The 22,662-nt window shown below is 39.8% G+C and overlaps 1 protein-coding gene across 4 annotated transcripts in view; it reads left to right on the forward strand.

Moving 5' to 3' along the window:
- The window catches only part of nudE (Nuclear distribution protein nudE), a 98,574-nt gene that overhangs the window by 33,730 nt on the left and 42,182 nt on the right, over positions 1-22,662 (forward strand). For all 4 annotated transcript variants that reach the window (XR_011899195.1, XR_011899197.1, XR_011899196.1 and 1 more), the window contains exon 5: positions 4,840-5,031. Coding sequence is in view for 1 of the 4 variants with exons in the window: in XM_072296377.1 (XP_072152478.1) it covers positions 4,840-5,031 (192 nt within the window). In the remaining 3 variants the exon portion in view is untranslated. The remainder of the gene's footprint in view (positions 1-4,839; positions 5,032-22,662) is intronic.

The following is a 22,662-nucleotide window of genomic DNA, read 5'->3' on the forward strand; positions in this document are numbered from 1 at the left end:
GTGGCCTAAAACAGCGTTTGAACTGCGCGCTCGTAGGTTTCGCAGGAATACGTAACGAGCAATATGGTGGCGGAATGCGTAGTGGAAGAATATACCCCACATAGCACAGAATATTGATATAATACTACAATAGTACTGACACGTCAGTAGTGTCAGTATTTATATAATGCTGATGTATCCTGATTTAATATTATATCAAGACTATGCCAGTATTTATTAGTTACTGATTTGGAGCTGTCAAAATATTGTTACAGTATTGGCCGAAAAGGTTGATTTCATATGGAAATCAGGGTTATGACAAGGTCATCAGAACACTGCAGGACACCGACAATATGTATGCGTTACTACGTTGACACTGACACGTCTGTACACTCAGCGCACTCTGTCAAGTAGATATGAAAGTTCAGACCATGACCGTCATTTTCATAGTACTACACATGTATTACGTTTGAAACATGAATTACACAAGTATACTAGTATTGAATATTATGAACCACTTACTTGATGTCCTGCGACGTTTAGTAGCGTAAGATACCCGGACGCCCTCGGGTGGATTTGAACCCGAACCGCGGAATTCCTAGCCCAGTATTCTGCCATTGAGCCACAGGGAGCTGATGGTGTTTCGGGTTAAAATCACGCCTATTAAGGCTGTTATAGCATGCATACCATCAGTCCGCGGCTCGACTTTCATCATAACTTTGATTAACACCGTGTTTTCTTAGGCTTCTTTTTCTTCCTATATTTTTTTTTTCATTTTTTCGTGTTAATTTCTTTTCGCGTTATTTTTTTTTTTTTACCTCGTCAGCATTGACTCAATACTGTTGTTTGATATATTGAAGGTATCAGTGTTATATTCATGCTGACGCGGTATACCTTTTAACCGACAATCTTAATATCATACTGCATTAGTGTTGGTGATATCATGTCAACATCCAACAATATGTATCAGTATTGACATAAGATTCTGTGCTATGTGGGACGGCGGCAACGCGTTGGCGGTATGTTTTTGTTGGTCAATTGGAGGTTATGTAGGTTACTTTGTTTGAGATTCATATCCATTTTTCTTAATTCTCTAAGCTTTCCAATCAGAATGCGATACAGATGTATGTAGGATAAGAAACATTCACACAGAACTTAGTCAACCTCAAACGAGAAATCGTGATGTCAACATCAGCAGCGTGGCGGTAGTAAGCAGGTCGGCTTCGGCGCCGCCATCTTCCCGTCTATGACGCGTATAATTCGAAGATTCACTGCGGTCGGTTCCAACACGTTTTCGAGGACCCCTAAAAAGGAAGCGTTATATCTCCGCGGAGACAATTTTTCGTGAAATTTTAACATACGCATCGTTCTTCTCATACCGAAAACTGTAAGATTCGACTATTTGCAGGCAAATCCCTCCCGAGCTTAACTGACTCATTGCCGAGTTAGTATCACACCCGGAAAATCCATGTAAAAATAGCATGTAATCTTTTAGTTTCGGACGAGCGTTTAGGCTTTTAAAAGATTAAATTTTTGCTTCAAAGTTTTGTCAACCAGGTTTTAGAAAAAAATATTTCCCTATTTTCTGGAGACAATGTACTTAAAATTATTAAAAAATCGACGTCTTCTCCAACAATCACACAATTTTTGGCTGTCTCCAAAGATAAGATCAAGGCCGTTTAAACTATCAGTGGGTGTGCATCTCCATCTGGAATTTCATTTTGAAGACCGATGCTCCTGAATTTTTTTTTGTGGAATTTCTATCAGTCTTGTTTTGTTTTCGTCATTAGATAAAAACTTTTCCTGGATTAAAGTTACTTTTGTTTCTTCATTAAAAGCAATTTCCATGACCATTGATTTACCGTACCTTTAGGATCTCTCTGCATTTTTTGTTGATGGTGTGTCACTCAAATAACCGTCTAAAATAATGAGGCAATTTCTACCAAAATTCCGAAGGACATAGGTTATGTAATTTTCTGTAATCTCCAAACTGTTCTGCTCCCTGGGGCCAGACTGCGTGGTGTAATAGAAATCCACCATCGAGAATATATTTGCTGTTACTTGGGGCCTTTTTTTCTGGTTTCGGCTCAAAAATGGCGCATAAAGAGGCTTTTTTTGTTTTCATTATTCTATTGGTATCAAACTGGGACTGAGGGTACGGAGATAATTCATACTTAGAACAATTCTCAAGGCCTTCTTGCAACGTCATAAAAATGGAGATGCGTTGAAATAATCGCAATGGATCACATGTAATGTCATTTTCGTGGAGTAAGTGTTACCCGTGTCTGTGTATAAATTTCGGACTATCATTTTAAGTGATAATTTGATTTCGCCAAATTTTTTCTAGAAATTGTTTCTAAGATTCTAAGTCCGGCAAGTTCTGAGGTAGATTTATTTTTTAAAATTCTTGATCTATTCGAAATCCGTGAATCGACCTCACACAAATACGTCGGGCAATAATTAGGATCACAGTGTCATCAAAATACGAGTCCTTCCTTTCTGGCTGATAATCGCCCACAGGCTATTGCTGAAGCATCAAAGTTTACTGACTGAAAACAGAATTTTGCATAGCAAACAAGGTAAGAGTACATAATTATTGCATATCATGTAAATTTCAGCTATTTATAGAGGGTGTGAGAAGGTTGAGACACTCGGCGGCGCACTATGGTCCCACAGCCCGATTTAAGCAGCATTAAATCAGATATGTATGATTATACCTTGCAACATGAGTTTTCAGGGGTTTTTTGGGTCGCTGAGTGCAAATATGCTAACATTTTTCAGAAAAAAATCAATTTTTAACATTTTTGTACTTTCTTATAACTGCGGTATAATTTGTGGAAAAACCTTAAACTGAGGCGAAATTTCAACGGTTCCGCGGTGGTGTAGTGGACACCGCGTCTAACCTGTAATTCTGAGGTCCCGGGTTCGATCCTCGGAGGAATTTTTTTTTTTTTTTTTTTTTTTTTTTTTTTTTTTTTTTAAACTTCACAATTAAATTTTACATTGGATGGACTATAAGAAGCTAAAAGTAGAACTTTGTCGAACACTACTGTCAAGGGAACTAACTTAAATAGTTATATACTTCAAAGTTTCATGGCTGCGGAGGCCTACTTGCAAGTTCCACCGATCAGCCGTTTGAACTTGTTTTCGTCTGCCAAGCTGAACTTAAGCTTAAATATATCTATTCTGATAGACTATGTGTTTGATACATGGGTAAACGTCAAAAAAAAACTTTTGTGGGACCTCAAAGTAGCTTCCTAAGACGATTTCATCGCTTGGGAGCCTTACTTTCAAGTCCCACCGATCAACCGTTTGAACGCGTTTTCATCTGCCAAGCTAAACTTGAGCCTACATGTATCCATTCCGATAGATTGTATGTTTGAAACATGGTAAAACGTCAAAAAAAAAACTTTTATGGGACCTTTAAAGTGGCCTCTCGAGGCGATTCTTCGCTGTTCTTGAGCATAAGTTTCAATTCCTTCCGATCAGCCCCATCAACTCGTATTATTCTGCCTGGGTTTTAGGCTCTAAGGCATCTGTTTTGATAGAATATGAGAGTGGAACATGATAAAATGCATGGTCAATGGCGTATGATAGCTAATAGTAGTGACTGCTAAGAAACGCGAAAACGTCATTTTTCATGAGAAATAGCTTGAGGCTATGGTGGACTATGGATCTGCCACTCAGACTAAAAGGTAGTCTAGAGTCATGACAATAACTTCCGAGTAAAATTACGAGGTGCTCAGAGGTGCAAAGTATATTTTTTGGGTCATACTTTTGCGATTTTATTGATAAAACTGACTATGTCTAAGAGTTAATCTAGAGCATTAGACATGATAAAAAAGAATTGTTTCAGCATGGAACATCTAGAAATTACCTTATATATTGTAAATCAAGTACCCAAACACTTTCAGTTACGGTGAAACAACGAAAACAAGCCCTTAAACTCAGCACTGCCGCTCGGTAACTGGAAGCGTACTCAAAAGTGCTCCGCGCGCCGCACTTCCCAGGCTTGTCACATCTTTATTAGTGTTTCAATCTAGATGATATTTTACAGGAGTCTTCTTTACAGTATGTACTATCGATCTACGTATTGAAATCGAACTTTTTCCAAACTTCATTTTTCCGATTTATTGCCGCTTAAATCGGGCTATTGGACCATAGTGCGCCGCGGCCGCGCGGTCTAGAGGCGTACCTATGTGTACCGTACAGTGAGGAAGCGCGCTATGACGCCCATACGCGGCGGCCATTTTGAGGGTCAAGGAGTGCCTGGGGAAGGAAAAGCATAAGAAACTTTTTTTTGCAGAATTTGATGAGGAACATTTTCCGAATGATACGCAACTCGCTATCTCCAACCGTCCTCGAGATATAGCCAAAAAACCGATTTTTTAGCCTTTTTGGGGGGGGGGGGCTGGGGGGCTAAGCACAAGGGGTATCGATGGGGACTTTTAGCCTGTGCCTCTTTAGACCCTAACAAGCAACTTTAGCCAAAAATCGCTTGTATGGGAATTTTTTCCCCTAATCCGAGATTTTTGATCTAATTTGAGTGGACTAATTCACATTGTCTTGACTCTCAGTATAAAGGGACTCTAATTTTAACCAGTTATTGATTGTGTAGAGAGAAGGCAAATCCAAGGGCTCCAAAAGGCTGTCACTATCCAGTTTCATTGAAATACTCTAGTCCTGCCAAAATTGAACTATATTCCAGCCCCTAGAAGTGATTGAAGTAGTTAGCAGTCTTCAGGGGAATAACTTTTGCTCAACATAATTTTTTTTTTTGGGGGCTCTGAAAAGTTATAAAATACTAAATTCACTGCTAGATGGGACATAATTTGTACTCAAATTTGTGTTGTTTTTCAGATTTAAAACAAGAAATTCTAATTAAAGAAAAAATTAATTCTTCCGATAAATCTGAAAAATCTTCTGCTGTCAGACGAGGCAATAGTTTTAGGCTGGCAACAACAGATGGTCTCATTGATTCAAATAAACTGACAGCGTCAACAGAAGAAATGCCTAGCTCCAAATTGTCTCAACAGAACAGTACTATTAAAAGTAAGCCACCCCTAAGTTCCTCTATCATCAGATCTTCCCTCTCCCGCTTCAATTGTTTCAAAACTAAGTGCAGTTGCGACAAACCCCCCACTGCCATTCGAAACTCACTTCGTTCAAAGAGCACTTGTGACAACACATCCTCTGCCCGTAAGAGCCAACGAGACAAAAGTCTATGTGAAAAAGCAGGGCAAATTTCTCTGAGGGACAAAACTGTCAGTGAGAGAGCGTTTTTACCCATGATTAGTAACACAATGCGTCCAAAAAATGTCAGCGATAAGTCAGCTCCTTGTAACCACTCTCATCGAACATTAAGTCGCACGTGCACAGACTAAGCATGAGCTTGCAACCATATTATAATAAAAGGAGTGCGGAACATTCTTACCTTTTTAATCCTAAAACAAATGAAAAATAGTGTAAAAATTGTTACTTCATTTAATTTTTGTTTAAGTTGCCGTTCATTTTACCTAAGGGTGAATGATCTTTACACTTTTTCACAATTCTGTTGAATCAGAATCTAAGGTAAAAAGCACACAATTCAGAACCTCAAAAATCGACTCTGCAAAACGTAGCTCATTACTTATAAATTCCATATAAAATCTAATCAATCAGAAATGGTTAAGAATGCGTTCGTCTGACGCAAAGGGCCTCTTTTACCAGCATTTTAGGATTTTTCTGTGACCAACATATCTGCGAACTATTTATCTTCTACAGGCTACTTTTTCTATCTTGTGGGAGAGTTCTACTAGTTTTGCAATTGGCATTAGCTTGAGCCAATCCCTGATTCTACCTGAACTTAGATGTTGAACATTTCAGGGATTGCAGCCATATTTTTTAACAAAGTTTACCTAAACTTTAAATGACTCCTCAACTCTTTGGGCCCCGGCTCAAGTCAGAAAATGTCAATGAAAATGTCAGTTTGTGGTAATTGGGCACGAAGTCATGATTATGACCCGTGCAGTGTTACAATCAATGTCCAAAATAATACAGGGTGATCCAAAAGTCCCTTGCTCCCCCTCTAACTTTTTACCTAATTAAGGTAAAGATTTGAAACTTGGGGGATGTTCCTTGGTCAAAGGGAGCTACTTTTTGGCCTCCCTAAAATTATCAGGGGGGTCCCTCTTGGAGGGCAACGGACCCCAACTTTTAATTTTCAAATGAGAAGACCCCCTTCGTGATAACTCGTTCGAAAGAGCATAAAATAAGACAACTTTTAGCGCCAACCCGAAGTCAATATCTCGAACCGTTCCAAAATGGCGGCCGGTTAAAGTTCAAAATGGCGGCCGGTTAATGTTCAAAATAGCCGACTATTCAAACCGGTTATTTGTCGACGGATTTGCGCGAAAATCGGTATCTGTAGGTATTTTGACACGAGAAAAACGAATTTGACGTTAGATTTTCAAAAAAACCGAAATTTCCTAAATGGCCGCCGGTTAAAGTTCAAAATGACCGAAAATCAGTTTTTTCACAAATCTAAGTTCAAATGTGTTCATCTTATGCCAAAATATCCTCAATTTCCAAGTTTTAGGCAAATCCATCAGCAAAACACCGAGGTGGCAATTTTCGGTCATTTTGAACTTTAACTGGCGACCATTTTGGAAATTACGGTTTTCTTGAAAATCTAACGTCAAATTCGTTTTTCTCGCGTCCAAATACGTGATGACACCGATTTTCGCGCAAATCTGTCGACAAATAACCGGTGTGAATTGTCGACCATTTTGGACTTTAATGGTTGAACTTTAACTTTTGAAACGGTTTGAGATATCGGCTTCGGGTTTGCACTAAAAGTTTTTTTTATGCTCTCTCGAACGAGTTATCACAAAGGGGGTCTTCCCATTGAAAATTGAGAGTTGGGGTCCGTTGACCCCCAAGGGGGGCCCCCCTGAAAATTTTAGGGGGGCCAAAAAGTAGCTCCCTTTGACCTAGGGACATCCCCCAAGTTTCAAATCTTTACCTCAATTAGGTAAAAAGTTAGAGGGGGCGGAAGGCACTTTTGGATCACCCTGTATAACAACTATGCATATTGAGCAGTGGTGTCATTAAAAACCCTTACAATTTAGTTGAGCTGTTTCATTAAATTGCTGTTGTAATTTTTGGAACTTCCATTGTCCGTTCAAATACCAACCACAACAAAATCATTGATGACTGGTATGTGTAGTCTCTCCTCAAGTTAATACTGATAATACCATTCATGATAAGATTATGTCATCGTTGGGGAAACTTTTATGATGTCGTACGTCAGGAATGCATAAAATTAATGCTTTTTATTATCTTTTGGAGTCTTTCAAAATTGCACGGACCCCTAATTTTTTCTACACTTCAAAGGGGCGATGGTAGATATTTGCAAAAAACTATGCGAACTTATGAATAGCTGTTGATAGTGATGTAATGAACTTAATAAACTTCACAAAAATGAACTTAAAAATTCATTCCAAGCAAAAGTCTAATAACGAGCTCTCTTATATTTTCAAAAATTCCTCTTTTAATGGGAATCTCAAGTATTGTATTCAGTGAAAAAGCATACAAGAGGAGGTAATGTAATTTTTCGAGTTTGAATGCTCCGCTAATCCTTGGAGGGCTGAAGGTATGTTTTATTATTTTAAACCAACTCATCCCTTGTTCTCTGCTTGAGGCATTCTTTCGTTTGCTGTCACAACCTGTCAGTCGGCCACCTAACATGAAAAATTGAAAGCAAATATTGTGTATCTTACCCAAAGGAAACAACCGAAACTGGTTCGCACTGATACATGTGCCTTCAGACAAACATACTCCTTACATGCTTTCAAAATATTTTAAGCTTAATTATACTCTGTATAGTAATGAGCAAAAGTGGGTTGCTGCAAACAGTTTCTCTCTGTGCATGTGAAAGGGGTGGGGTTCTTGTTTTGCAGGACCTCATCTACGGAATCCCTTGCCATTGCTATTGCTCCTGCTTCAGAGCTTTTCTTAGGACAATATCCACTTAGCAGTGAGTCTAGTTTTTTTGTGTAAAAAATTACGGATTTTTTTTGCATTTTTACACAGGACCTAAAAAATAATTTTCTCATTTTAATTTAATAAAGTGTGATAATCAGCAGTTAGATCAACACCTACTGTTTTGGATTAAGAATGTTCTGCCCTCCGAATCCTTAGGTTAAATGGAGCATGTCCAAATATTCAAAGTTTCTTCTTGTCCTTTAAGGTCTTCAGTGAACAAAGCAAACCTGTATCGTGCCATTTTTCTTTCAGTCGTCAGTCTAAACATGCATTGTGCCGCTGCATGAAGCAATTAGTATTGTCATTAATTTATTTTCTTGCCAATTTCAGAGCTTTTTAGTACATACCGCGCTCTCTTTTATCTTGCCCTTCCTGTTGCAGTCGTGTTCTAATCAAAAGCTTTCATTTATAACACCATTTTTAACAATTATTAACTTTCAAATGTATGCCAAATATCACATTTGCTCAGTGAAGTGCATTTATTATTTAATGAACTACATTATTTATTTTTTTATTGACTCATATATTTTGTTCACCAGAAAACAAATTTGTGTATCTACTCTATTTAAACCTAGGTTGGATCCTCTATTTTCTCAGTTTCAAGGTTAAGTAACAAGTTCAGAATAGTCCCCCCTCCCTCCCGCGAACAGCTTTGATTATGAAGTGATGGTTATTGTGATTTAAATAAGCAACAAAACTAGCTAGTCAATCACGTTGCAATCCCAGGTCATGTTTCAACACCAAACTATCCTAGTTAAAAATTTTCAAATAACCAATTTTACTCTAGGCTCCTTAAAAACAAATCACTTTTGGTAAAGTAGCTCAATGAATTCCATTCCAAATGAAACAGTTTTTTTCTTGTTTGATTGTTCGATCACTTTTTTCCCCTTTGAATAACTTTTTAATCTTTTTTATTATTCTTGTTTTTCTTTCATTTTTTGCCTCTAATTCAAGAAACATCATATTTCTCAGTTCAGTCAAGTCATTCAGTGCTTTTGAAACTGCAAAGTCGAGGAACAATTAGTTTCTTAGTTATTTTTCAATGAGTTTTACTTCCTAATTATTAAACTTAGTTTCTCTTAATTTGTAATTTTGACTGACAATTATGTCAGTGGCAATGAAAGTAAATGTTGAGAAAATGCAAACATGAACAGCATGTATTTCAAGTACATCTTTATCTGCAGATGTTACATTAGAATTCTTATTTTAGTGTTTTGCTCTCGTAGGTTACGGCAAAGAGAGGGAAAATTACCTTTTATTATTTATTTATGTGCATTTTATTATCATCTAGGTATTTATCCACTTACTTAGTCATGGGATCCAATTTGTCAGGAGTTAATTATATTCTTTTTTGTAGAATTTTTGGAACAGAGTCGGCAGAATTTTTAAGGTTTTCCCCTTCTTTCAAATAATTAAAAATTACCTCTCAAAATTTCAATTGTTTTTAATCTTTAAAATATTATTATTTTTTCTGAAGCAAGTCGGACAGTTTTTTTTTTGTCAATTTTCACTCATTGAAAAAAGTGGTCCCTTCATAAATTTAAAGAACCATTTCTCTCGTTTTTACCCTCTCGATAAAAACAGTAAGTCAAAAGGGGTACGTGCAAAACGGGCCATTTCACGCTCGTGTCGGGTACTATTGAAACTTTCCCTATTCATTCATCTAACAATGCCCCATGTTTTCCCAAAGTTTCAAGTCCCCAAAAAATGTTTGGGGGAAGTGGCGGGGGGTGAAAGTTGAAAATCCGCGAAATCTTCGCGAATTTTTTACTCAAAAACTACTGGATATTTCGAAACGCGATTTAAACGAGCGTTTTCAGCGGGAAAAGAGCTTTCAGAAAATATAATATCATAGGGTTTTGTCGACTGAAACTCCAGTTAGCGCCTCCGAAGCGCCGGAACGCTAAAAAATGACCCGCTTTTTCTCACGTTCGGGCCGATCCCCAAAGTAGCCCATTTTAATTTCTTTGAAAAACTGATATGTTGTTCCTGACTCTCTATGGCACCCATATGACTTTACCGTATCCTAGGGAAATGTTTTATTCGCGAGTTTTAAGCGCGGAAAGGAGCGAAGGTCGGGAAAATCGGCTATTTTGAACTCTGCGCGTCGCATGGGTTAGAAGGAGAACGTCCCCTCCTGTTCAGTTCAGCGAATCACACTCTTCTGTCGACCTCGCATTGTTGCCATATGTCTTCTTATCCGTCGCCGCGCGCAGTTTAAAGTAACTGATTTTCCCGACCTTCGCTCCTTTCCGCGCTTAAAACTCGCGAACAAAACATTTCCCTAGGATCCGGTAAAGTCATATGGGTGCCATAGAGAGTCAGGAACAACATATCAGTTTTTCAAAGAAATGAAAAATGGGCTATTTTGGGGATCGGCCCGAACGTGAAAAAAAGCGGGTCATTTTTTAGCGTTCCGGCGCTTCGGAGGCGCTAACTCGAGCTTAAGTCGACAAAACCCTATGATAGTATACATTTTCTGAAAGCTCTTTTCCCGCTGAAAACGCTCGTTTAAACCGCGCTTCGAAATATCCAGTAGTTTTTGAGTAAAAAATTTGCGAAGATTTCGCGGATTTTCAACTTTCACCCCCCGCCACTTCCCCCAAAAATTTTTTGGGGACTTGAAACTTTGGGAAAACATGGGGCATTGTTAGATGAATGAATAGGATAAGTTTCGATGGTATCCGACACGAGCGTGAATTGGCCCGTTTTGCACGTACCCCTTTAATCTCTTTTTTTTCTTAGTCCAATAAGTCTGGTGTCCCAAAAGTACTGCACGCTTCCTGTTTTTGAAGGAGCAGTAGAAGCTATGGACATGCAGTTTGCACAATGCTCTGGCTCGAATTTGCCGCACTGAAACAAGACTTTGTGCAGGTTTCTAACTTGAGAATAGTCAGAGTTACAGAATTGTTAAGAGGATGTGTTGTGGGTGACCCTGGCATTTCTTCGTCAGGGTGTTCAATGAAAAAGCTGTAGAGGAGAATGTAAAGAATCAAAACTTTCTCAGGAAGAAAGAATGCAACAGAATTGAGTTGGCAACAGAGAGAGTGCAAGTGGCAATAGTGTGACACTTAGGAAAAGTTATCATGAAACCGATGATAGAGTTAACAGTCATGCGGGAATTTCTCATGTTCATGACAAATGCTGACATGAAGAAAGAGCAGAATTTCGTTATTCGTTATTATTTTCGTAGGAATTTTTCAGTGAAAACCTCTTACTTTGGAATGAAAGACATTCATATAAAGGCCAGGGGGTCGGCCCCCAGGCCTCTACGCGGGCCTTTGAAAACTGCTTTGTGTCCTGCGAAATTATCTAAATCGCCCGTTGGCGGTTAATGAGCATATAATTCTAATTGAATAACGAAACTATGTATCAAAGGCAAATTTCCCTCCAAACAATATTCTTCATGACTTCCCTCTTATGCTGAATTTTGATTCCTTCTTTGGAATTCAACCTTTAGACAGTGTTACTCTCCTTCCTCACCCCATCCATCGACCGTCTTAAAAATGATTTCATTAGAATAGAGAGGATAATTGTTGCTTTTTCTCATGGTCGGCTTAAATTGTGAATGTGAGAATTGCTCATGCGAATGTAAACTCTAATCTGATTGACTGAGGTTCCATGCAAACATATGACATTTTGTTAGCGGTTTCCATGCCAACTTTTCAAGTCGGAAATATCAAACTCCCTTGGTGAGGAGGACTCTGAAGAGGCAATTAAAGGAGTTGAGTTATAAACCCCATCACCATCCTTGCAGGTAGAGGGAAAAGGTGAAGATGGGAATGCAAAAGAACTGAACCAAGACTCCGACTGGTCAAAACCCCAGGAGAAGACCAGCGATTCAGCCCCCCTAACAAGAGTAGGTAATTTCTTCGAAGAAATGTAAGAACTTGAGCAAATATTTGATATAATGGCAAAGAGGAAGTCAACAAATAAAACGCACCAAAAAAAAAAATAAAGACTATCATATTTAAAATGGAGCAACAATGCAGAGAGGTCTTGAATGAATTAGATGTCGTAAGAGGTTTACGAACGGACGTCCTCCGAATCAGAAAAGAAGTAATCCAAATGATTGCTAAATTGCCTGCACACGAAAGAAAATCCACGGTGTGCAGGATCTTGCCCTTTGGGAGTGTCCGGCCAAGAGGCCCCAAGTTAAGGACCCTCAAATCGAAGGAGGGGAATGTAGGGTAGAGAAAGCCTGTCGACTCCCGCCTGACAAGAGCAGAAAGACGAGAGAAACTGGAGAAGACTACACAGCGTCTAGAGGAAGGAGCGGCGGAGGTGCTAAGCACTGGTGTCCTTCTGTTCAGGAAGTCACCGGAAGCGCCACCAAAGCCGCCTCCTTCTCCTCCCGAGGCAGAGGTTGAGTCAGAGATAGGGTCCGCTGGGCCAAAGCTGGCAGCGAAGAAGCCCGTTTATGAACGTACGAATAGGTTTGAAACGGGCTCCTTTTTCTCACTAGATGTGGAGGGTATGTCCCAACCCCTCCTGGCGACAAACTGGGAACCCGAAGTTCCACTGAGTCAATCCCTGGACAAACAATTCGAGCAGCTGAAGATAGCAATGACAGGAAAAATAGCGAAAATTGTCTCGAACCAGCCACCTGCAGTTCAAGATAAAATTGGTGAGAATCTCTAGAAAAATAAGAAGTATGCGAATAATGAGATAACTAGAATATGCAGAACCGTAACTGATATCTTTCCTGATAGTCTCTCCTGTACGAAAACCCCAAGAAGAGCAGTGACTAATAAAGGAGAGAAAGATACGCCAAATGAAACACCAGTTTTCAGCGCGGCCGACCACACAGCTCACAAGGCGAAGGAAAAGCACTGAATCCAGAGGGAATGCACTACCTGCCCCTGCATTTAAATCAACATTAATTCCCTCCGGTAGCCCTAACTCGGACGGCACAACCTCCCCGGCCCGAACCACGGAGGTAGTCCTCTAAACCCTTCAATAAATGGAAATGAGCACTGAAGAAAACTTAAATGCGGGTCATGTGGTGTTCCCAAGCTGCTCCCTAACGAAGCAATCTGAAACGCTGGAGACAACATTGACAAAGAAAATTGCAAAAATTGTCTCTAATCGGCTGGTTACTGCCCGAGATCACATTGACAGAACGCTTAAAAAACAAAAGTAGTGTTCTAACTAAGATCTGTAAAACGATGACAGACATATATCCTGATTGTAAAGGTCGTAGTACCGGCATGCTAACTTAAAGGAAAAAGACGGCTGCATCGGCTATAAAAGACAAGCCGCGATAAACGTCGGTAGACCTGATAGATTTCAGGAGTGATGGGAGTGGCAGGGTATCCTTGAAGTGAAGCGCCAGGAGTGTCACCCAAACATACCAAAAAACATGTAAGACAATAAAAAAGTTAAGGCTGGTGGACAGGTTCTTGCAAAAGAATGGACCTACACCGGTTAAATCGGACTCATGTAATTCTACTCGCGATTCGGGCCCCGTGCAAAAAAGGAAGCGGAAGAAAAAGAACCAGAAGAGAAGGAAAGCGGGTGCAAACAGTGATGCCAGCGTCAGCAACTTCTCACAGTCGGAAAGAGTCAAAGTGACCGGGCCCAAAACTCCCATAGCCAAGATAACAGAGGTGCCCTGGACACAAGTACTCGGTAGGCGAAAGAGGCAGGCAAGAACCTGTTCTCCACCTCAAATTTGCAGCCTGCCAGAAAGGAGGGCGGATACAATGGTCCCAGATCCAGCCGCGATCTGGACGCGCGACACAGTCCCGACCCCTTCCAGCACTGCAGACTCAACTGGTTATAAGGCTGCCAAGAATGTTAAGCAAAAGCTTAAGGAATTCATAAACCTCGCCAAGGAAGATGGTCTGACCATTACAAACTGGTCACGCGTCAGGGTCTCAGCCGTCAGGATCGAACCTTCTGACTATAGGATGGCAGAGTTCCTGGTCAGCAGGATCAACAAAATCACACTTCTAGAAGCATATATCCAGCAGCCGATGCTGCGGAGGATAGTGTTCAAGAGAGAGGGTTGCAATGCGATCCACTTCAAAAACGAGAAGTGTGCAGTGTTTTTAGAGCACCCTATGAATAAGTACTAAAGATATTGTTTTTGAGAATTTATCCAGGAAAGCATAGGCACAAAAAGAGAAAAAGGAAAAAACTACCGTAAGTGACAATCGCAGTGAAAGGGGGGGGGGGGTGGGGCTCGCAAAGCGCCGCCCTGGCATTTCAGGCCTTGTCTCCACGAGACATTGCTCGGAATTCGTTCCAGTGCAAAATCCCTTTTACGAAGTCGGAAAAAATATTGAGTTACACAACAATATTCCCAAGTACCAAGTATGATCCGTGGTCCGTGTACCCCTAAGACCGAGTTGAAGTAGAAGAAGTGAAAGCGAGTTGTGCGACATTTTGTTATTTACCCGATCGTTCGTACTTGTTTAATTAAATTAATTCGTCTATTTGTCTTTCGTTTTCCCGTTTTACGTGCTATCGTAATCCTAGTTAAATACTTAATTTTCACTAATCCATCTTCCCGTGCAAACTTGGCGCAGGAACGTGCGAGTCTCGTCCTCTGGGGACAGTCTTTGAGAAAAATCCCAAAAGTTTCATTCCTGCGATTCGGACTTGGGACAAATCCCATGGAAATGTTCTGTGGAGACAAGGTTCTACAGATGATTATTGGTAGCAAGCGTCAAAATCTCATGAGTGAAAGAAATTGTCGGGGGAGAATTGTCTTAGCTAAGCTAAAGAAGGAATGATAAAAGTCAAGTTCTCGCTCTCAAAAGTCAAGTCAGCCTTCGCGATCAAAATCGGTTGACCAGTTGGTCGCACACTTCGGCGATGGCGTAGATCTGTCACTATGTTGTTGTTTGATGTATTTATGTATGTATGTATGTTGTCGTCGTCGTTGTCGTCGTCGTTGTCGTCGTCGTCGTTGTCGTCGTTGTTGTTGTTGTTGTTGTTGTTGTTGTTGTTGTTGTTGTTGTTGTTGTTGTTGTTGTTGTTGTTGTTGTTGTTTGATGCATTTATTTAAAGGTGTTCAACATAACTGGGTCATTAACACCTTACAGTAGAGATGAAAAAAGAGAAGTACAAAAAATTAAAAGAAAGGACTAGGAAAGAATACATTTTGAGATTATCTCGTTAAAAAAAGGGAGGGATTTGATGAGAAAATTTTGAAAGTATGGTACAAAGGTATGCTGTTGTTGTTGTTGTTTGTATATGCATGTATGTACATTGTTGTTGTTGTCGTTTTATATATCATTATATTACGCTCTTAGCGTGTACAAAATTCGTGCCTGGAATTCCTCCAACCGCGCGACACGCCGCGCAGGCCCACCGATCGCTCCCCGCCCGGCGGCACCGCGACGCGACGCCCGTCCTCCACCGGCTGCTGGGCAGAGACTCCCCCCCCCCCACCCGCACCCCGTAACGCGCCGAACTATGGTCCACAGGCCGTATTTAACGGAACTTTATTCAAATTTTGAAGGTGCACAAAATTAAAAGTTTGGCACCATCGTTTTATCGTATGTACCTTCAGGGATCGTCACCTGAGTTTTCATCACTGATAATGATTTATAAGACTGTGACGGACCTTAACAAAAGAGCGAGCAACAGGTCTTCATTAGCTAATTAGTGGCTGCATTCAGTTGTGCGTCACAAGGTGTTTATTTCACAAAGTTACGCCTCATCTACGTGAATTTTAGGGTAACATAGATCTACCTGATGGCAATTGACGTCCTTTTTACCTAGTTTCATCAATTTTGAGCCGAAATTTGTATGCTTTTGAATGCTACAAACATACGCCAAAAAATGAAAGAAATCAGTGAAATTTGTAATTTTTCAGAAGCTCTACATTTTTTTAAATTCTAGTTAATGTTTTCAGAATTGCAAAATCTTATTCTACGTATCCTTAAGTTTTAAGTGATACCAATTTAAATGTCGCTTTCTGTCCCCTAACGGTCGAATTTAACTTTTTTCGGAGTGCATCTCGGTACATCGAAATGTGGAATATTCCATGCATCTTTGTTGTTTTTGCGACTGTTGACCCCCGCAGCATGTAGGTAAAATTTTTCTCAGGTACTAAGTTAAATGATTCTGATGTACGAGGGTCATCCAAAAAGTAAGGTTCCCTACCTTGTATCTTCCGAGCGATACAAAATAAATTAAATCGGTAAAAAATCACATATCAGGCACACTCTGAGCTTTAAAACAAGCTCAAGTTTTTGAAAATCGGTCGAAGGATACGCAAGTAAACTTACTTTTACAGAGACGACCTCCTGTCGGCGCGTGCCCACCTCCGGGGTCAGGATGCGCGGAGAGTCGATTATTGAAGACTCGGGTTATCGCCTCTATACATCACATCAACAAGGAATCTTAAAGTTTTCATTGAGTAGGCCTTACCTTACTTTTTGACGTAGTCTCCACATCTTTTTTTGACATTTCTGGTATCATTACAGCCTCCTCAGCTCTTCTTGATGCCCTCCGGGTATAGAAGCTTTTGCCTTGACTCTAAAACCAGTCATTGACAGCTATCTGTACCTCTGAATCGGTTGAAAATCGCTTCCATCGTGGAAGTTTTTCCGCTCAGGAACAAATGAAAGTCACATGAAGCTAAAGTAAGAGAGTTTGAAGGATTGGGGGAAAATTTCCCTATGCGAAGCAACTGATTTGGAAGTGCAGATCGCTGTCAATGACTGGTTTTGGAGTCAAGGCGAAAGCTTCTTCGCGGAAGGCATCAAGAAGCTGCTGTAATGATACCAGAAATGTCAAAAAAGATGTGGAGACTACGTCAAAAAGTAAGGTAAGGCCTACTCAATGAAAACTTTAAGATTCCTTGTTGATGTGATGTATAGAGGCGATAACCCGAGTCTTCAATAATCGACTCTCCGCGCATCCTGACCCCGGAGGTGGGCACGCGCCGACAGGAGGTCGTCTCTGTGAAAGTAAGTTTACTTGCGAATCCTTCGACCGATTTTCAAAAACTTGAGCTTGTTTTAAAGCTTAGAGTATGCCTAATATGTAATTTTTTACCGATTTGATTTATCTTGTCTCGCGTGGAAGATATAAGGTAGGGAACCTTACTTTTTGGATGACCCTCGTATTTTGAGTCGCTTAGTCCGAAAAGAACCTTCGTTTTTCCCTATCACTTTTAATTTTTCCGAAACAGCTACTTTTTCCCGGGAAAATGAGCAAATTTGATGTACATTTGTTATGCATGCAATGGAGATGTTGCATGTGTGAGGGATTTGTGATTTGACAATTGATGCTTAGGTAAAAGTTCGCCAGAAACACGATGGTGCCACTGGTTTTCTCTGAAATCATCTCCCAAGCTCAACAAAAGCTCTCAAAGTGAGGCCAAAATGGAGGGGATATCCCACCTTACCCTGAGAGTCCACGTCTACATGAAGACAAACTCTCCATGCAAAGATAGGGAGCAAATACATTAGCAGGGTTGCCGTGTTTTCAGTTTTGGAGTCCCCAAATAAAGTGGCAGCCCTGTCAATGTATTTGCTCCCTATCTTTGCATGGAGAGTTTGTCTTGATGGTGAGGTGGACTCTCAGGGTAGGGTGGGATATTCCCTCCATTTTGGCCTCACTTTGAGAGCCTTTTTTGAGCTTGGGAGTTGATTTCAGAGAAAACCATTGGCACTATCGTGTTTCTCGCGAACTTTTACATAAGATTCAATTGTCAAATCGCAAATTCCTCACACATGCAACATCTCCATTCATTTTGGTACATTTTCCTGGACCCGCAGTAGAGTGGTTCTTATGTGTTCCAAGCTGTTAAAATCGAATATGACCTCAGTTTTTTTTTATCACCCTCCGGTTCTCCGATAATGCCAATTTTTCCAAGTCTTTTGTGTAAAACCTTTCTCGGACTCAAAGTTTGTATAAAATACATTTTAAAAATGTTCTCAATGTGTGATATGTCGATTCTTATGTATTTTGACTTGCTAAACCCGAAAATGACCATAGATTTTTCCTATCACCCCTCATTTTCCCGAAAAGTCGATTTTCCTCTGAGAACGAGCTTTTTTGGTTCTTTGCGACAATTTCCCTGCTCTATGGAGTTTTAGAAATTTTCCAAAGGGTAATGACTGTGGTTATAGGTGAATTGATTATTGCAAAAATAAACCTCACGGAAACGAAAAGAAGCGAAACCCTTTTTCCAGCCTGTAGCGTTGAAAGCTCGTCCTCGGCGCTACAGTGGACACACGGCAAAATCGGTGCAGTGAAAGGACCCTGACTGCACAGGCAGTTTGCTGTGAGTCTGACACACCCTCATTCTTTTGTGATTTTCTGGGAAGTCAGTATCTCGTTGCAAATGATCTAAGCGGTAATGAACAGCCAAGGGATCAAGCTGTCCGTAGGAGAAGACTAAAACGTACAATTCTCAAACCTCGCAGAGAGGCATGCTGTAGATTTGGAATGTAAATATCTCAGTTTGAATCTAATGGTTCATACGGCGTTCTTCCCTAGCACGGCAGAATAGTACAGGAACACTATATGGAAATTTAGCAAATAGAGGAAAAAATTGCCAGCTGCCGTTTTATTTTTATTTTTATTTTTTTTTATCATTTGGGTGTAGAATAGCTGTGAAAAAAGCCCTACCCCAAGGGGCACACAAACCCACCCCCTTTCTCCGTTAAAGGAGCAAATCCGGCTCAGCGATATCTTGAAAAATTTTGATCTAAAAGTCTTTCATTAGGTCTCAAATGAAAGCTCTTAAAAATCTCCAGGATATCAACGGCTATTTTCCAACTAAGGACTACTTTTTCCCCCCAAAAATGCCGCCCCCCCTCCCCCAAATGGCAGCTGTCCCTAGGGTGTAGTTGTTCCCTACAAATCCAAAATCGGCCCACCTCAGGCCCAAAAATGACCTTCTGAAGAGGGAGACAGTACCTGGGCATACCCCTCCATAATTTCTCTTAGGTCCCTAAATTGTCATAGATTCTCCGGAAAAAGATGGTATTGCAGTTGATCGACCCAGAGGAATCCGAATTTCATGGTCCCAAAGCCCCCCTAGCCTCCGTTTAAGGGGGGGCCCAATTTTAAAATTCAGGATTCCTTTCCAAATTGCAAATAGATTGCATCCAAATTGAAGAGCAGAGCAAAATTAAACTTTAAGTGATCTATAAGAGTTCACATTGACCCACCCACCGCCCAAAAGTAACTTTCTAACAGAGAGGTGGTGCTTCCCCAAAAATTGCTCTTAGGTCACAAAGGTGTCTTTGATTCTCCAGAAAAACGTGGTATCCTAGGTTAATTGCCACCAAAAAAGGTCAGCGGAGCTATGGGACCATTAAATTCAGGTTCCTTGGTGTCAATTAAGCTAGGAAATCACGTTTTTCTGGAGAATCTACGTCAGTATTGCGACCAAAGAGCAATGTTTGAACGTGGCACCGCTTCCCTCTTTGGAAAGTTACTTTGGGTGTTGGGGTGGGTCAATTGGACCGCGTTAAACAGAAAGGAACCAAGCCACATCAGCCATTGCCAAATTTAACAGGGGAATTTTATTTTTTACGAGAGAACGCTCGTGCGGATTCCTTTGAGAATTTCAAGGAATTTGCTTTGTATCATGGAAAAATTTCACTAAAATTTGCACTAAAATCCGCACAACCGTTTTCATGTAAAAAATTAAATTGCCCGATTAAATTTGGCAATAGCTGATGTGGCTTGGTTCCTTTCTGTTAAACTCGGTCCAATTTGAACTCTTGGGGATCACTAAGGGTAAAATTTTGTTCCACTCATCAAATTGGATGTCATCAATTTGCTATTTGAAGGGGAACCCCGAATTTTAAAATTGGGCCTTGGGGGAGCTGTGTAGTCAATTCTTTTGTTCAACATTTTAAACAAGGCTTCTCTCCTGCCAATTGCCTAGATTGGCATCTTATTATTAAGTAAATGACTGTATAGTGTACATACTGGGTGTCCATATAGTCCCCTTCTTCTCTAACTTTTTACCTAATTGAGCTAAAGATTTGAAACTTAAGAGATGTTTCTAGGTCAAAAGGAGCTACTTTTTGGCTTCCATAAAATTCTTAAGGGCGATTTTAGCGCCAGTTTACTGCCTGAATTAAAATAAAATAGAGAACACAACAGAGAAACAGCCGGAGACAACCAAGAACAGCAAAAAAATATAAGCAAGAAATTGGAAGTCTTGAGGAAAAAGAGTGAGAAATTCAGTAGGGAGGAAATAAAAAATAAAACGCAGATGGAGAAAAATGTGGTCAACGAAACGGCCGAGACGGCTAGAAAACAGGAGATTTGGGAGGAGCTGTGGAAGTTCTGTGAAAAGCTCGAAAAGATAGCAAATAGTTGCAAAGAAACGGAGAAGAAGATCCAAACGCTGCTGCTATTATCAAAGCTACGTTTAGTATAATGATAAAAAATTGGATGGAGAGAGAAGAGGTAAAAGTTGTGGTGGAGGATACAGAAGGTCCAGAAGCAAAAAATGAAAAGTGCTGTAAAAGAAGGAACCTTTTGCTTTGTTTGCTTCAAATCTGCAAATTCAAATAAGTGTCCACCTGAAGTGTTTAAGGAGAGGCTGTGGAACTATTGCCCTCTCTGCCTTTCTGTGAGGAAACTCATCATACATGAATGCTAAGGTTAATATTGACGTAATTGTTCAGAGTCAAGTGTGCAACAGACAAAGGAATAAGATCGTTCAGCTTTTTTATCCTGAAACTCCCAGAGAAACTTTCCTGAGATACATTTCATACATTCACCGATTTTTGGGCACAGTAGTTCTGAATACTCAACGTGGACTTTTTTTTGTTTTTTAATATTTTGCTATGTCTTTTCGGTGAACTCTTCAGTACATTCTCACCTAGAATCATGTGAGAAATGCTTGTAGGATGAAAATGAAAAAAAGAAAAACATACACAGCATCATGTATGCAACTGCAAGGCAGGTCACCACTTCTATGCTGTTCCTGCCACTGTTTGTACAGACTACTGAAGTATCAGATTGGCATTCCTTCTTTTGCCTGAGTAGGTTGATTTTCAAGCGATTGTAGAGATTATATTACATAGCTTTTGTAGTGGTCCCAAGTTCTCATGCCACTTTTTAGTAACACTTGTCTAATTATTTGTGGAAGATATCCAAAATACAAACAGTGGCTAAAAACTTTCTTATCTTAAGTTTTACAAAGAGTGGCCAAAAATTACCTCTGCCTGTTTCAATATGTCTATAAAGATTGGCACCTAATTTTAAATGCTTATTTCACCTGAAAACTTCAGCTTAACTTATTATTTAGCAGTTGGAGTCTTTAAGTATAGGAAATATCCCAACTGAGACCCTTTTACAAATAATTGAATACGGAGGGCTTTGGAACAAAAGCGCTTAACTGACATTTTTGGCGAAAATGAGTCAGCAACTTTGCCGCATTCTACAGGATATAATATGGAAGCTAATGTCTTCGGCCGTTTCCAATTTTGCATGAGAGCACTGTAATGACGCTGAAACGTGTAAAAAAAAATTGCAAATCCAACCTTAAAATTACTAAAGTGGCTAAGTTTTTTCTTCGTCTTGAAAAATCGTCAGTTTGCAGATGAGCGGTATTGTTTCCTAGCCATTAATATGTAATATAAAATGATATAAAAGAATATTTACCTTACAGAATGTCAAAATATGCACCAAGGTGCTTTAATTCAAAAGGGCTGTTGCGAGATCCAGGATTTGCCTTGAAAATAGGTATATCCTGATCATATATCGCCAAGCTTCAAAAATCTCAAAGCATCCTTTTTGACTGAAAGAATCTGGCATAAAATTGAAGTCTTGAAAAGCTTACTTCTCATTAGCTTGAAGCTTTTGACGTTATGTGAGGCAACAAATCTGTGTTTCAACGACCTTGAATCCTTTACAGCACGACTGATGTTCACTTCAAATCGCAGACAAGCGAATTCATTAAAAAAAAATTGAAAAAAGATTTTTAACAATATTCCCTTCATTCAGCGATAACAATGTGAGCACATATACCTCTCTCGTTACGATTACAACCTGAAAGTGAGATAAAGAATGTGTGTGAAAAGATACCCGGTAGTCTCTTCTTTTTGTGAAGGTATGAAATCTATTGACGCGATATTTTCCCGTCTGAAACAGGGTTGGACTTTCGGCGACTTTAGGAGTCTTTTTTATAGCTGGACTTGTGCTTTCTCAAAATGAATTATACAAAATCGTAAGACAGCCCGCATTGTCAATTCAGATTGTGTATTGATATTGAGTTTTAAAAATATGCGGATTTTATAAAAGTATACTCCTTGTCTCTTGCGAATCTGTGCAGAATGATACAGAAGAATTTGGTGTCTGAAAATTCGAAGTTCTAAGTTGAAAATCGGGAAGCATTCCCTCGATATTTTGGGAATTCGAGGATTAGTCATTTGAGAAAGAAAAAGAAGCCACATTTTTGTTCAAAAAATCGTAGTGACTTTTTTCACTTTCATTCTTCGATTTATTGTTCTTTCCCCCACAAAATTTTACAAGTGCACTGGATTGATGGAATCATTTTTTTTCTTTTTGTTTTTTTTAAATATTTCCTTCCTTTTTTCTTATTTTTGATTGACATTTCATCTTATGTTAATCAGTATTTAATTGTTATTCTTGACGCAGGCCCATCAAGGAAACGAAAAAGACTTGCTGCTGCCGATTAAAGTCGCCCTTTTCTCTTTTGCT

The sequence above is a fragment of the Bemisia tabaci genome, chromosome 2 (assembly GCF_918797505.1).
Source record: "Bemisia tabaci chromosome 2, PGI_BMITA_v3".
In the NCBI taxonomy this organism is placed as follows: domain Eukaryota; kingdom Metazoa; phylum Arthropoda; class Insecta; order Hemiptera; family Aleyrodidae; genus Bemisia; species Bemisia tabaci.